The following is a 17,030-nucleotide window of genomic DNA, read 5'->3' as shown; positions in this document are numbered from 1 at the left end:
ATGGTTTTTAAACGGATTGTGTTTCCTTTTTGTGGCAGGAAGCTATTTCCGCTCAGCGCTAATTCTGTTGGTGCAATTACTGTTCGGTAATTCCAGGGACGTCATTTGGGGGTCGCCAGGGGTCGCAGCTACGACCTCTGTGGTCTCTCTTGCGACTCCTGTATTAAAAGAAAATATATATATATTATTCATTTTTTTTAATCGAAGCCTCTGGGCACTGGGTTAGCGGGGTCCCGCCATACCAGGCTTGGGGGGGTGGGCAGTCCTCACCCATTAGGAAGCGATCAGTAGGCTGAGCTGACCATGACATGTGGCACGTGACACATGCCATGTTCAGCTTCAACCCCTTCTCCACCGGCTTCCTAGCGGCTCATATACAGGAACCAGGAAGCTCTCTAGCTTCCTGGTTCCTGTTTGTGAGCAGCACGGAGGAGCCAAGGGTGGTCTGGAGTGATGGACCAAAGCTGAAAAACAGTTAAGAAGGCTTTATTCTTTTTTTATGTGATGTGTATTTCGAATGTGTGAAGTGTGTGTCAAATGTATGTATATGCTATGGGTCAGTGAGTGGTGGGTGAATGAGAAGAAATGTGATAGTGTATGTGTTTGAATGTTCTGGGTGGGTGTGTGCCCGTGTGGAGATAAGCGAGAATGGATGTAAGAGAAGGTGTATGAGTGAATGACTCGTGGGTGAATGAGTAGGAATGTGATAGTGTATGTGTTTGAATGTTCTCAGTGGAAACACAGGTGTTGGTGGAAACACGGGTGTTAGAGGCATCTAAAGGTTGTATGCCATCACTTCCCGTGATGCCACTTGGGGTGGGGTCAAATGCCATCACTTCCTGTGATGTCATCAGAGGTCAAGGGTCTTGAGATGTCACTTCCGCTCCCCCTGGCATTTTGGTGAATTGACGTCCCTGGGTAATTCCCCCAATTTTACAGCAGTAACACTAATTGGAAGGAGGAATTGTGATCAGTGTTGGTTTTTAATACGAATTCCAGCAGAGAAAATTACCATTACCCCCAATGATTAGGACTCCCACACATGAACTCATAATTTGGTGCTAATTCTGCCAGACAATATGGTGGTAACGGTAATTCCGAACTGCAGAATTTAATTAGCACAAGGGTACCTGGTACACTCTTGGTCCCCCAGGCAGGCAATATGTATACACAAAAAATGGAACAAGAGCTTGAGGATGGCAGAGAAAGTATGCCTAAAGGAATTAGACATACTTTCTCTGCCATCCTCAAGCTCTTGTTCCATTTTTTGTGTAATAGAATTTAATTAGCGCCAGATTTAACGCTGTACTTGTAATGAGACCCTCCCTGTCTTACCTATAGACCAGTCCATCGCCCTACTGTAGTCCACCTGTGTGTCATTTAATTAGCACTATTCTTATGATGATCATCAAGGAATTCTGAAAACATGCCATGGATTTGTGAGTTTCTATTTGCTGAAAATAGTATGGTTGTGGAAAACACCAGCTGGACAACAATCATGTTATTGTCATGAAGATTCAAATGAGATGCGTTCAGACTATGACTACAGGCTGCAACTTCAACATATCATAGACATTTTATCACATGAATCATTAACCTCCACTCATTATGTGTCCCCACAGCTGTTCGCTGTATTCAAGAACCTCTATGGCGGATCACTGACTGCGGTGAACATTACAGGGAGGCTGCAGCCGTAGGGTTGTACAAAATGTGTAGCTGATGGGTTTGGAAGCGAAGGAGGAAAACTAAGGAAACAGCAAGCAGTGAAAAAAAACAACTTCCATTCAAGGGTCAGGCAACCACATGTTTTACTGAAAATGTCGCTTTTCCCTTTTTTTCTTCTAATTTCAGTCAGTAGCATTGGCCTCTCTCTTTTTGTTTTCTTAGTTTTGGCTGATAGGGAATGCTCAGAGAGCCACCTAGAAGCCCACACTATTGGAGTAAGAAGTGAAGATGGAAGTAGAATGGCATGCAAGGAGACACACACAGCCTGCAGTGTTGTTTGGATATGTGTCCACCCCTTTAACGCATGTTATGTTTTATGTAATTTACATGATTTTATGGATGCACCCATCGCCACGCAGGGGGGTAACTAGTACCCTTCCTTCCACTCCGACCCCTCGCCGTCCAAACTGCATCCCTTGCGGGGTTTCTTTTAACAGCATTGTTTGCTTTGAAGGAACTGCCAAAGTCGGGAAGGTGGACATCTAAATGAGTTTTGATATGGCTGAATTCCTATCAAACCACATAAATAATGAGCAAATGAAACTTGTGACTTCTTAAAATCAAAATACTACTTACATCTTATCATGTTTAGTCAATTATTCACTGTCAGACTTGTCTCTTCAGCAGAAAATAAACAACATGCAAAGATGATTTAAAATGTGATGATTCAGCTATCATATGAATAAATGATTAATGAAAGGTGTGTTCCTTACAGTATCATGGGTTGGTTTACCTATAACGTGCCCTGGGACAATATGTCCTCCTGCTATGCCCCCTTCCGACCTCGTTCTTCTTTGTGGCCGTCCTGAGCCCCTTTCCTGCTAGAAGCTGAAATAAAGTTGAGACAACCCATCTTAACAGGCGTTTCACATGAAATATCCGCTGGGATCTTTGTTTTAGTGTTGGTTCATGTTCAAGCCATGGCTTTTCTGGATTGTTTTGTAATCTAATTGCAGATATTACATATCATGTGTTAAAATCCTGAGAGCTAATACAACATGATTTTCTTAATATGTGTCTATATTTCTTATATATTGTCTAGTATATTTGACATGTGATTTGGTATTTATGTATGTGATTTATAAAGTGTAAACTTATCTGGAGGTCACAAAACCTCTGCCAATAGGATTGTATGTTGCTGTAAACGGATCATTATAATGGCGGGAAATGTGGTCCACTGGCTAAATAACAATTATGGAACCAGTTAACCTGGGCTGAAATCACAGCTTCTCCACTTAATCGAGTACGAGTACATTCCCCTACAGCAGACAGACATGTAAGCCTAATATGTCTCAGTGCCCTCCCCTTAGATATAGAGAGTTCTCTTTGTGTGTGTGTGTGTTGAGTGCTGAATTAATGCACTTCTTATCTGGGGTGGCAGAGGACATGTGTCGTTTGCACTCTGCTGATATGCTTTGTTCTTGGTAAATGGATTGTCTTGTATGCCATGACCTGGACCTGTAGGGGTCTGCTGCAGCTGGTGGAGAAGCCAGTGGAATGCCAAAAACTGAGAGCAAATTCTTCTACTCCCTCAGTGGGCTTGTGTGTGACTGACCCACCAGAGCCTGACTCTTCCCCAGTTTTGCTTGCCTTTCAAGGATGTGCACCTGTCTGGAAACGGTCCCAACATACCATAGGAGTCACATGTGACTCACCGTTATTATTAAGTCCTAACTATACTCAATGGAGGGACTAAGAAATGCTGAACAGGGTATACCCCCAGCTCACTATATTCAACACAAAATTAATAGGGCAAAACACCTGATTGCAAATTCGGGCAACACACTATTCAGACATTCAGAAGTGAGGGGATAATGCTGGTCGCACCTACAAATCAGATGCCCTATAGTTAAGGACAAGAAAAAGGTGTCAGGGAAATATTTGTGGCCCTTTGAAAGAAACACTGTCTTGCTGTATAAGCGCCTTATAAATATCCAATAAATAATATGCTGTCTTCCCCTGTCTAGGTTCTAAATATCCCTAACAAGCGCTGTTGTGCCGGCTGTATAAAAGTGGATAGAGAAAGAAATCCTCTGATAGTGTAACAATGAAGTTGTAGTTAGTGGCAATTATCTAAATGCCATCGCTACAGCTACAGCTGAATCGTCGACCGGTTTCAGTGGTAAATATCACTTATACCCACTTTCTTTTTTTTTCTTTTTTTTTTCTTCAGGACATTCTTCTTACTATAAGTGTGGTTTACTCGCAGTCACTCCGTGCTGAGGCTCAAAAACATCACTTCTTGCCATATATTAATTGTTTTTCAAATAGTAATTTATCTTCATCCGTGACGCTGAAAAAGCAGAGTCATGGTGTCACGACGTTGTTGCACACAGATCACACTGAATTAATATGATATATTAACATCTATTTCGCTACTTATCTTGATGGTAAAAAATGTACAAAACTGGTTCTGCTAGAATGCCCAATAAATCGGAAATGTATTCCCTAGTATTAACTGGGGTAGGCCGGCATATTCGTATCACCAGAGCCGCTTCAGTCAGTAATAGACTAACCTTAATTTCATATGTTTGACCAGCTCTGAAACTCCCCGTTAGTCCATCCATCACAGCACAGGTTTGTATAGATTCAATGCCTGGGGTGGACTGCAGTGCCCTAGAACATTAACAGACCGGTGCTAAAGCCCTCCCGTTCACATTACAGTGTTTACGGTGAACGGTTAAAGATGTGCAGCCTCCCACTATGTTTTTTAGCAGTACTTACCACTCGAATATGGGTGTGACGCGCTTCTTTTTGGTCACTGTCTGCTCGTAACGACAAAAACCGCAGCTTTTATAGTTGTTTTCTTTTTTTCATTTTGTATATGGTTATGGATGAAGTATATAAAATAATCCCTGAAGAAGCTCACATTAAGTAATATACTTGTAAAAGTGTAACGTGCTGAGTGCAAAACGTGCAGGCATTGTGACGAATCGAGGGATTTCGTCACTTTTCCCCAAGAGGGAGCCTTTCTCTGTGAGGTTAGGGAGAGGAGCCCACTACGTGGTTCCCTTCCCTAGGAGTAGAGGGAAGCGGGACCTCACCGGGAAAGACTTCCCCCGTGGGGGCGAGGACTCCTGTTCCGATGAGGAACCCCGTGCCCAAATATCTCAGCAACCAAAGTTAGTGAAACCTGCTGGAAGAAAACAAGACAAATCACTATACATTTGCTGCTGTCTTACTTCACCTGAGAAAAAAACCCTGTCTGGTACTGTGATGAAGAAAACCAATGGAACAATAATGAACACCAGTCCAACACAAAAGACATGCCGTAACGTAAGCAGGAGAAGCTCCAGCGCAGCATCATAAGTATTGGAGGCCGAGACGCCAGTGAGAGAGAAATCCAGGAAGTTCAAAGCTGCTGTGGCAGCAAAGTGAGAGGAGAGGAAGAGAAGGTGTTGTTTCCTATGAGGGGAGGAAACCACAACACTGTGGTGCCTAAGTCCCACCAGGAAACAGCAAAGCTCTTAGCCGAGCAAATGATTGCAGGTCTCTGGGAAGAGACACCCAGACCTGGCGAGTGAGGAGAGAATACTGAGGAACAGTTCCCAAACAGTCAAGCGAGAGAGAAGTAGAAGAGGGCGCGGCCTCCGACGAAGGGAGGAAGCTTGTCTTTAACGGTGCCTGAGTCGCACCAGAAAGCAGCAAAGCTCTGGAGAGTTAAACAAACAAGTGCAGGCCTCTGGGAAGAGACACCCAGACCTTGCGAGCAAGGAGGAGAGAATACATGGGAACGGTTCCCAAACAGTGAAGCAAGAGAGAAGGAGAAGAAGGCACAGCTTCCTACGAGAGGAGGAAGCCTGGACACAGCGGTGCCCGAGTCGCCACCAGGAAGCAGAAAAGCTCTGGCGAATGCGCAAATGAGTTCATGTCTCTGGGAAGAGACATCCAGACCTGACGAGCGAGGAGAAAATACTGGGAAACATTTCCCACACAGAGAAGCTGCGCACAAAGCAAACCCGCCGAGGGTGACAGAGAGAGAGAAGGAGACAACTGAAGTCACCGTCCTGAACCACAGAGAAGAGTCCCAGAGGCAAACTACTGACCCAGTGACACAGTTCCAACACAACAAACGCAACGGGACGAAGGTAGCGGTTATAATGAATACTATACTCATACTCGTTTAGTAAGACTCAAAGTAACCAGAAGAGTGAGAGTCCTTACTGGGTCCATCATACTCGTCTCAGTAAGATGTGAAGTAACCAGACGAGTGAGAATCATCACTAGGCCAATCATACTCGGCCCAGTGAGACACAAAGTAACCAGAAGAGTGAGAGTTAGTACGGGGTCAATCAAACAGATCTATGTGATTTTACCTAATAGAAAACATACTTCCTGGTGCCCCCGCCTCCACTGGATGCACGATCACTGTAGGTGGCACCGGCATGCTCCTTTGGCTGAATATGCACGCAATTTCTATTGCCTTGACTACGTGTCGGGTCGACAGCAGGGCTGCACTCCTGGCAGCTCTGGGTCTTTCAAATAGCACACAGCACGAGTGCGTTGCCCAGGTACACTGGTTCCCTACACCTGATCCCTGCATGTACCACCTTGTAATCACTTTATTTATGACACCCTGCACTTTTGTGGCACTATAGTGACATCACGTGGTTTAGCCAGGGTTAGTATCTCAGCTGGGATTTCTGTCCCTTTACAGTGGAAGGGTCGACTCTCACCTCCAATTTCTTTGATTTGCAGAGTGCTGGCACCCTCCAACCTGTAGCCTAGTCTCAGGGTTCAAACATTGGGGTAAGTGCTGTCCACTCTTTCTGCACATTATACCTAGACATGGACAGTTTTGGTGGATGGGTCTTGATAGATTAACACATTTCCATCATACAGCCACTTCAGAATCCCGCAATTGTGAAGCAGATTCTATGACCCACGTGTCACCTTCATTCAGGTAATTCAACCTCCCCTTCCTTGCCATTAATCAGTTCCCCAGGCTTGATTGATTGCTAAAACATCCTACTGTGTGTTGCAGATATATCACACACATCTCCTGAATTATTTTCTGACGTGCAAGATTCCTATATGCATGGTAAATTCCCCTTGCAGGAGTTCTTGAAGACATCTAAAAGCTTAAATGCTCCTTTTAAATTATGTCTCGGATATAGACCCCTTCCACTCATGGATTCCTATTTGTTTGTTTTTTTAGATCACAACCACAGGATATCCCATTGAATGAGATTCCTTTACATTGCCCTGTCCTGATGAAGGCTGATGTAGGTACATCACCCTCCAACTGCTAGAAAGGCCAACACACAGTTGTGTCGACAACTCAATAACAACAGTGTCCAGTCTCAGCTGATTGATTGAGAATGCATATTGTTAAACGGCCCCAAGATAATTCAAAGGGGTCGTTCTGCATTTACACAAATCGCCTACTGTGATAATGTTAACAAGTAGTGCTTGTTGTTTTTATACATATAATATATGTTGTGTATTTTCCTGTGCCACATTTGTATGTATTATACTAGAATTGTTTGTTGAACCATCACTTTTACCTTTTCTAATACGGTAAATGGACTATATGTGGGCTCGCCCTGATCCTTTTGATTGATATATATATATATGTTTTCTTCTGTTTCCACCTTATATCGTTGAGAAATATTGAGATTAACTACTTATCTACACACTCGCTCAGGCTATACCTCAATTGTATATAAATCTTTACAATCCTATTTTCTTTCCTTACTTCCTTTTCTCTCTCTTCTCCTTTACTCTTCCTTTCCTTTTCTCTCTTTTTTGTCCTTACTTGGTCCCCATTGATTTTAATTGGCACAATCACACTGAGACTATGACAAATGCCTTGAAGTATCTACCTTCATGCCCATCTGCTTGGGATTTTTTGAATTTTATATATGAGTTGAATTAACATCAACATTGAACTATGTATTTTTACTGACAATGATTTTAAATTGGTTGACAATAAGGAGTGAAGTTGTTTACGTGCACTATGCACTTTATGCAATCTATACAATGCCAAACCATTATAGGAATGCACTATGCACTTTATTCTCTTATAAAAATAAGCGCCAAAAAAGGCTTGAAACTATCATAGGAATGCACGTTGCACTTTATTGTTGAACATTCTGGTTTTGGCATTTCATTACTGGAAGAGACTATAATATAAACGTGAACTGCCTATAAATACGTTAAATGCACTATACACTTTATTAAATAGACAATTCCATGATAATACATTATTATTCAGTCTCTTCAGAAAATCTGAAATTGCATAATATATGAAACAATGTATTCGGCTAAAACGCGGCAAATTGTCAACACATGCACTATGCACTTTACTTAATGTTTTTTGTTATAACAAGCCTTTTAATAATTGCATTGAATTAGGCTAATGTCAACAGTAACGTTTTGAAAGCAGCACAGATTAAACGCTTTTATGCATGTTTCAGAAAAAATCTGTAAAATGCATAGTCAATTCCTAACTAGCCCAAAGCAAAATGGCAGCACTTTGCATGAAAAATGTAAGTCACCTTCTCAGTGTTCACTAATATTTGGTGTCCTTTCTATCCCTATAAAAACTTGTATGCACTTTGTGGAGTCACTGTGATCAAGCCACAAGTCTGTGGCAAAACGAAATAAAGGCTGTTTGAAAAATCCAACCGTGGCAAGTTTTTGGCTGTTTTTCCACGGAATGCTTTTTTGTAAAATCAACGAACAGGGAGTGCTGCTCGCCAAAACAGCATGGAGTTTGCTGTTTGCTTTTGAAATATATATATATATATATATATATATATATATATATATATATTGTTCCCTCAACTGATGTTTCCATGGGCCATCGATGTCCGTAAGTCTAAAACCAAAAGCTGTCTATGTCACAACCTATGGTTGCCCTCACTCTTAAACAAAATCTGATATGGGGTCTTCTTAAAAAAAAAAAAAAAATGGTGACTCATAAAAAAATTAATGCAAACCAAGACTGGTTTCAGGGACCCTTACCATCAGGTGTGGTTCTGCCAGTTTCAAAAATAGTTGAACTCAAAAGGGTTGCCCTCTGAACCTTCCACGTAGAGCTCGTGCAGCTAGTCCATAACGTTCCCAATGCCTCTGGGTCTCTTGAGGTTCCCTCCCTCAAGCTTCGAGCCTTCAAGTTCCAACCAAAAAGACACAGTTAGGCTTCTCAGGGTTCCCTTCCCCAAGTCTAGGCCTCTCCTGCAAAGGTCAAAATGTCTCTGTGGGCCTCTTAGGGTTCCCTTACCCATGCTTAGACCCTCTGGTTTCAAACAAAAGTTCACCTTGTCAGGATATACCTTTCAACACATGGGGCCTCATTATAAGTTTGCCAGTCCAGTAACAACGGTACTGGTAAGCTTGTTGGTACCATTGTTACCAGACCAGCAAACTACGATTTCTGCTCATGGGTGCCTTTTCGCCCACCAGGTCTGACCTGGTGGGTAGACCGGCACCCGCGAGCAGACCATGTCGGATGCACCGGCACCATTCCTGAATTCCTGAATCCCATGAAGTCTTCCGGGACTTCCTCCTCTTCGCCTCTTGTCCCTTTGGGATACTGCATCCCCCCTGGGTTTCTCCAATGGCCACAACCCTGGACGCCCCTACCCAGGTGATCCTTCCTCATTCGTCCACCCCCAGAGTTGCGATCCAAAAGCGATGGCCCTCCCCTGGCCACCTGAATAGAAAATTCTCGGTGTCTACATGGGAGAATACCTTCAGGTTTCTCACACTATGCAGAACATGATACCTGGAGAAGGCAGGAATTCTCCAGGAACCCAATAGTGAAGGAAACTATGGGCAAAAAGGGATGATGTTTGGGCTGGAACTTTTGTGTTTGAACTGAGAACTTTACAGCACCACAAGCTGGAACTTTGGGTTGTATTGTCGAAAGGAAATGAGACCTGAAGAAGGGAGTCATTCTCTCAGGCACAGTTCCCACCTGCTAATTGGAACTTTGATCCGTTGTTCAGAAGAAGGAAGCCATTTTTCTGGAACAAGAAAATCCAATATTTCTTTAGCTACTAGTGTAAGGGATAGATGCATGCATTTTGACACACGATGGTGGACTCTTTTTCATTTACTTGGACATTCTGACAGATTCTTTAGTTCCTTAGTTGAGGCAGGGAACCCCCTCTTAGAGTTAGGCAGATATTTACTTGTTACTTGAAAATAAAGGTTTATGCTAACACTCATGTCACATGTGTGTCAGTCTCCTCCTTCTGCACCCTTACATGTCCTATTCTCTTATTCTTGCATCAATTACATCTTCATTAGTACCTCAATCTTGGGTAAAATGACCGGCTCTTAGAGAGGCCAAATAACTGCGTCTGACCATGCTCCAAAGTAGCTCACAATGAGCTTTGACAAAAGCTGAACTAGAAGGGATGTTTGGTCATTCCCTGAGGACATTTTCGAAGGACACTGTTTTAAGGGCAGAGCCTGCATATAAAATAAAGAATGATTTCTCCACAAACTCCTCGAGGCTACCAGTGAAGCTATCAACTGGGAGGCTTTTAAGGAGGTCATCCATGGTGATCATATATCAATGTCCTCTGAACAGAGAAGAGCAGGTACTCTTAACAAAAATTAAAAGAATTTGATAATAAATCTATGGCCTCTCAGCACACACTATGGAAAATAAGATCTGTCAACAGGCAGCTAAGATCACCATTATATTTAAGACAAAAACATGATAGTACATCCAGTCGAGCAGACACAATGATATCCAACAAACTAGTATCCAACAAACTAGTATGGCAAAGAGGGGCCCAAATTAGAAAAGGAATTAGGGATCCAAATGTTTTAGTAACAGACATCCCCTCAATATGCAGCTAGTTTGGCCGATTTATAAAGATGCTTACTCATTAGAATTATCCCCAAAAGCCCTCTAACTCAAATACCTAAGGGAAGTGGACCATCTAGAACTATCACACTGACAAAAAGAGAGTTTAGATTCCCCCTTTTCCACTACAGAAAGCCTAACAGTGATCAAGTAGCTTAAAACTATTAAGGCTCCCAGACAAAGATACTTTTATAAAACATATGCGTCAATACTGGCCTCCAGAAAGAGCACCTATGTAATTCTATTACCATCCCAGTGTCTGCGTCTAAAATCTCTCAAACATCCAAACTGCAAACTGCCAATTGCCCTGATTAATTTGGATATTAAAATATACATTATTATATTGGCAACAGGCCTCAAGGAAATTATACCACACTGGATTCATGCGGATCAATTAGGGTTTATCAGGGTAAGACTGACTTTTGATAATATCTGAAGGGTTGTTCACCTGGTTGAAAAATGTCAAATCAAACAAGCCACTGTCTTCTTGATATCTTTGGATACTAAGAAGGCATTTGATCATTTAGAATGGAGTTTGGGTTTTTCATGCATGACCATTGCATCATAGCAATGGTGCAGGCTCGTTATGCACAACACATGACTAGATTGCGTCGAATGGGAAGGGCTCATAGAAATTTACATTACCCAGAGGAACTAAGTAAGGATGCCCACTGTTCCCTTTCCTCTATTCCTTGCGCATATAAATGCTGGTAATCAGAAAAAGGAAACATGATGGGGTTCAGGGAGTCCCATTTAGGGATATGACTTATAAATGAAACATCTTTGCGGACAATAGTTTGTTATATTTGAACAACCCACCTCTGTCACTTCCAAGCCTGTTGGGCAAACTGGAAAGCTAAGCTGCCACATTTAAAATGAATTACCACAAATCAGTAAATATGATTTACAAATTGGTGGGTGGCACTTTAGATTTCAAATTGTAATCCCTGACCAAATCATAACCCCATTTTGGGGTCCCACAACAGTATTAGATATTGGAGAATAAATATTACCAGGGACGTGCAGTCCCTCTATAAAGCTAATGTATCCCCACTCATAAAATAATTAACAAATCTGCTTTGATAGGGCGTTTTAGAAATCTCATATCTGTGGTGTATAGAGAGTCTTAAAATGAATATCATAGCCAGTCCTTTATACTGTTTTCAGAAAACTCCCTTCATCCTTTTTCTCCAACTTAGTAAGATGGCACCAGACTTAGTTTCAGGGAAAGAAGACATGTGTCTTTTAAAAAAAATTCTCTTATTATTCATTTTCACTTTAGAAATTATACAATTTTACAGAAATTTAACAGAACAGGACCACGTCAAGATCTAATGCCAATAATGACATTAAACTTAACTAAATCAGAACTCAATAATTCCTTGATAGGCATTTTTCTAGGAGCGCTTAGTTATAGGGCAAACAAGTATGTTCAAGATTCTCAAATTTTGCAGACATGATAGGTCTCCATATTCCGAGGTGAGTAATTTCACAATGGGGTTCCATATTCACAGGAAGGGTACCTAGTTCGCCACTATCGTGAAGGCAATCTGTTCCATGGCCATGGGATTCCACAGGCTTTTCAGTCATTGACAGTGAGTAGGAGGTGTCCTCTACCACGATTTGTTCATTTTCCACTCTCGCTTGCATTTTCTTTCAACAGTACTTCTGGGCTGGGTTTGCATTTCTCAGTCTCACTGTTGTGTTGTTCCACCACATTGCATTTTCTTCCCACAGTGCTTCTGGGTTGGGTTTCCAAGATCTGAGGCAACAACTGATGCACCAGAAATGCCCCTGCTGCTCCAGGCACACCTCACCATTATATGCCACCTGCGTCCACCCAATCTAGCACCAATGTGATGACCCGTCCTACCACCCCACCCCTTCTAGCCAAGACCCATCTTCCCACAACACCCCTCTGAGTATCCTCCATCTCTATTCCAGGTTGCCTTTAGATACACCCCTATTGAAAACATCCCAGTCAAGCCTTTGTGAAGAGCTCTGCAAGATCTTTTCCAACCAAGTGTCAGTCTCTCTTCAATGGAACATCAAGAACACCACCACAATAATGCGGAATATCCCCCATGGGCATGGCCCACTCACCTGTATAGCTCTCAATAAACACTACTCAGTTACACACACCCAAAACAAGCATCGCCTTCTCCAAAAGAAAACAGCTGAGACAAAATTCGGACCAGCCATTCACATAATCTTACCCTTCCGTCTCACCTGATAACTATGGGGTGCTGCTAGGGATTTCGTGCTAGCTAAAAATGCACACATCCATTTTAAAAATCCTTTCATCGCCTCTTACATCTATGACTATGGTCATCTGAAGGGCGTTCAAACAGCGCTTCGAGGCATTAGGTGCTATACATGTGACATATAACATATGTATTTTAGTCGTAGTGATGTGTGTGTGTGAAACTTATTTCCTTTGTCTAATGGGGCTTGTTGGCCACGTCCGTTATTCCCAGGACCAGTAATATGGGGGAGGAGGTAGAATATCTGTCTAATATTGCCTTTACAGAGGCGTGTGCTTCTTTACAAAATATAATTATTTCTGGACATTACACAAAATGTGTATCATGTCGCCTGGGGAAACCAATTTTCATCAGCAACAATCAAACAGGATTGGGTATTTTTTGGGGGGTGCAGCAGCATTAGGTACCAGCCTCAGATGGTTTTGAATGTCACCTCTCTAGGTTTTGTAGATTTCCCAGCCTATGTAATTTCATTCCATGGTTTTTGCAAGAATTCTGCTGCTATATGTGCGTCTAATGCTTTCTTCAATGATATGATGATATGATATATGATATGATATGGCATTTGTAACGCGCCTATACACAAGTGTTTCAAGGCGCGACGAGGCAGGGAGGGGGGAACAGGGGGAGGACAGACAACGATCCTACTAGGCCAGGTGTCATTCAGACCGCGCAAGTGCAGGGGTAGGGGGAAGGGAAAAGTGCAGTACAAGGTAAGTAGAATAGAAATAAATAGATAAATAAATAAATAGGGCCAGCTGGTGGTAAGTGCAGACAAATGCTGGGAAGGGGGGCTGTAGGGATACAGAGACAGTCCTGCAGTGCAGGGGTTGCCAGGGAGGCACTGCAAGTGGAGAGTGGCTGGGCCCAGGACCGAGGTCGGTGAGAGTGGCCAAGTTTCAGATTCAGTGCAGAATTTAGTGAAGAATTTAGCAGGGGAGAGGGAGAGAGAAAGCAGAAGCAAAGAGGAAGGTTTTGAGGTGCTTCCGGAACCGGAGATGGTTCTCCTCAAGTTTCAGGGAGGCAGGAAGGCTGTTCCAGAGGGAGGCTCCTGCCGCGGAGAGAGATCTACCCCCAGCTCGTTGCTTCGAGAAGCAGCTGACCCTGAGGGAGTTGGAGACGGATGAGCGAAGGGCTCCGGAAGGAAGATATTTAGGAAGAGAGAGTTGCAGGTATTTAGGCCCCGGGCCCCAGAAGGCCTTGTGGACAATGCAGAGGGTTTTGAACTTAATCCTCGCAGCCACTGGGAGCCAGTGTAGAGATTTCAGTCCTGGAGAGATACGGTCCCTGGGCTTGAGGCCAAGGACAAGTCTCGCAGTTCTGTTCTGGATGAGTTGCAGAGGGCGGAGAGTGGAGGCAGGCAGATTAAGATAGAGACTGTTACAGTAGTCCAGCTTCGAGAGAACCAGGGCTCGGGAGACAGTGAGCTTCTGGGGGAAGGAGAGGAAGGGAAGAATACCTCTAAGGAGGTGCAGCTGGTAGTGTGACTTCTTAGAGACGTCAGATATATGAGGAGAGAAGGAGAGTGTGGAGTCAAAGATGACCCCGAGGTTTTTTGCCTTGCAGGTAGGAGCAGGAAGAGGCCCAAGAGAGGCTGGCCAGAGAGCTGCAGGGAAGGAGGGAGTGGGTGTGCCGATGAGTAGAATCTCAGTCTTACTAGCATTAAGGTGGAGGTCGTTGGCAGCACACCATCCTGGATAGCAGACAGACAGTCAGAGATGAGGGCAGGAGAAGAGGAGGCCGAGGGTAGCCTGAAAATGAGCTGGGTATCTTCCGCACAGCACTGAAAGTTGGGGCAGAGGTCGGCGATGCGGTGGGCAAGAAGTGCCAGATACTGGTTGAAAAGCCAGGGAGAGAGATTAGATCCCTGGGGAACGCCACAGGTGGAGAAAAAGATGTCAGAGAGGAAGGACCCAAGTTGGACCTGGGAGGGTCGATTGGAAAGGAAAGAGGTCAGCCACGCCAGAGCCTGACCAGTGATACCCAGGTTATCGCGGAGACGGTTGAGCAGGATGGCATGGTTGACAGTGTCAAAGGCAGAAGAGAGATCGAGCAGAATGAGAACACACGGAGTGTTGGAGTCGAGGTTCAAGAGCAGGTCATCACGGATGTTCAGGAGAGCAGTTTCCGTGCTTCTGGCTGCTCTGAAGCCGGATTGGTGGTCATGAAGACTACCAGCAGCTTCAGCATGGAGGTTAAGCTGGGAGATGGCCAGTTTCTCCAGGAGCTTGCCCAGGAAGGGAGTGATGGAGATTGGGCGATAGTTAGCCGGGCAGGAGGGGTCGGCAGAGGGTTTCTTAAGAAGAGGGTGCACAAGGGAGTGCTTGAGGGGGATGGGAAGACTCCAGAGGCGAAGGAGAGGTTGCAAAAGTCAGCCAGGGCAGGAGCCAGGGAGTCGATGTGGACCTTGATAGTTTTGGAGGAACAGGGGTGAACCTGTTTAGACAAGACTTTCATAGATCGGACTTGTCTGGAAACTTCGTCAGCAGAGAAAAGGGGAAAGGCAGAGAAGGAGGGAGGAGGGGTGGCTGCAGAAGGGCCGGAGGAAGAGCAGGGAAGCGAGGGAAGGAGGTGATAGGAGGAGAGTGAGGACAGGATGTCATGAGTTTTAGAGATGAAGTGAGAGGCCAGTGCAGTACAGAGGGCCTGGGAGGGGACAGGAGAGGTAGAGACTGCAGCAGGGGTGGCAAGCTCCTTGCAGATTTTAAAGAGTTCGGCCGAATTGTTAGATGCCGCAGAGATGCGGGCTTGGATAAGGGCTCTCTTCTTGGTGAGAACGGAGAGACGGTATTGCCTTTGGAGCAGGCGGCAGGCCAGTTTGTCAGAGGATGAACAAGAAGCACGCCATTTCCTCTCTGCCACCCTGCACTTGCGTTTTAGGGTGACGAGATCCGAATCATACCAGGAGTTACATTTGGCTTTGGGCTTCAGGCGGATTCTCATGACAGGGGCAAGGATATCAAGAGTATCAGAAATAGCAGAGTGGAGCAAGGAGAGGGCTGTGTCAGGGTGGGAGTCAGCCGAAGGGGGAGGAGGGGGGGGGAGAAGGTGGCAGCGAAAGCCTCAACGCTTCATGGGTCGGATGACCGAGAAGGTGGGTGGCAATGATGAGGGTGGCTTGGCCTGTGGGGTAGGGAGGGTGAGGTGGGAGGATAGGAGAAAGTGATCACTCCAGGAGAAAGGAGTGGAGAGAGGGACTGAGAGGGGAAGGTCAGAAAAGATCAGAGCATCAAGAGTGTGCCCTGCAGAATGAGTAGGCCCAGATGGGAGAATAGAGAGTGAGAGAGAGTCGCAGAGGTCACGAAAGAGTCCAGTGGGGGGACAGGAGGCATCTAGGTGGATGTTGAAGTCACCAAGAAGGAGGAGTTGAGTGGTAGTGGACAGGAGTGAGGAGGAGAGGTCAGCCCACTCGGAGAGGAAGGAGGAAATTTGACCAGGTGGCCGATAGATAGTAGCCACGGTAAGGGAATGGCTAGGAGAGAGAGAGAGAGTCGGCAGACAAGACATTCAAAAGAGGAGTAGGTCTGCGTAGGAGTGACAGTGGCAGGAATCCACTCAGGGAAGATAAGGACAACACCCCCCCCCTGCACGGTTGGGCCTGGGCACGGAGAGGATCTTGTAACCGTCAGGTAGGAGTGTGTCAAAGCTGGTGACAGAGCTGGCTGTGAACCATGTCTCAGTGAGACCGAGGATGTCAAGATCCAGTTCCTCAAGAAGGTGACAGGTATCAGAGGAATGCTTGATGGCAGAGCGAGAGTTAAGAGTGGCAATGTGGAGAAGGTTGCCATCCTTGAAGGACTTCCGGGGAGGGGTACAGATCAGAGGTACGCCCTGCGGAGGTGTAGAAGAAGGAGGTGAAGAAGGAGCAAGAGAGGGGACAGGGAGGGAGGGTAGAGGCAAGGTAGCCGAGGAAAGAGGAGGGGGGACAGCAGGAGAGGAGAGGAAGTTGATGAGACGGGGGAAGCATCTATCAAAGAGGTGAAGGTTGATCTGAGGGCCTTGGACCAAGACGGTCCCATTAGCGTACACATTAATGATGGCCTTAGAAGAGTGGAAGGGGGCCAAGAGGACATCCCAGTGGGTGCCACCATTAATGGGAGAAGAGGAAAAAGGAGAGAGCACAGAGACCATATGAAGGGTCCATAGGTCAGGAGAAGGAACAAAAAAAGAGGATGTCAGTGAGAGTTTCCTTAGAGCAGGCACTAGTGTAGGTG

At 44.8% G+C, this 17,030-nt stretch overlaps 1 protein-coding gene across 2 annotated transcripts in view; it reads left to right on the top strand.

Moving 5' to 3' along the window:
* The window catches only part of LOC138453740 (scavenger receptor cysteine-rich domain-containing group B protein-like), a 157,809-nt gene extending 155,073 nt beyond the window's left edge, over positions 1-2,736 (top strand). For both annotated transcript variants that reach the window (XR_011260511.1, XM_069606867.1), the window contains one exon: positions 1,623-2,736. Coding sequence is in view for 1 of the 2 variants with exons in the window: in XM_069606867.1 (XP_069462968.1) it covers positions 1,623-1,697 (75 nt within the window). In the remaining variant the exon portion in view is untranslated. The remainder of the gene's footprint in view (positions 1-1,622) is intronic.
* The last annotated feature ends 14,294 nt before the right edge of the window (positions 2,737-17,030 follow it).

The sequence above is a fragment of the Ambystoma mexicanum genome, chromosome 1p (assembly GCF_040938575.1).
Source record: "Ambystoma mexicanum isolate Mex_15411 chromosome 1p, UKY_AmexF1_1, whole genome shotgun sequence".
In the NCBI taxonomy this organism is placed as follows: Eukaryota; Metazoa; Chordata; class Amphibia; order Caudata; family Ambystomatidae; genus Ambystoma; species Ambystoma mexicanum.
This window is presented reverse-complemented; position numbering and strand designations above follow the sequence as displayed.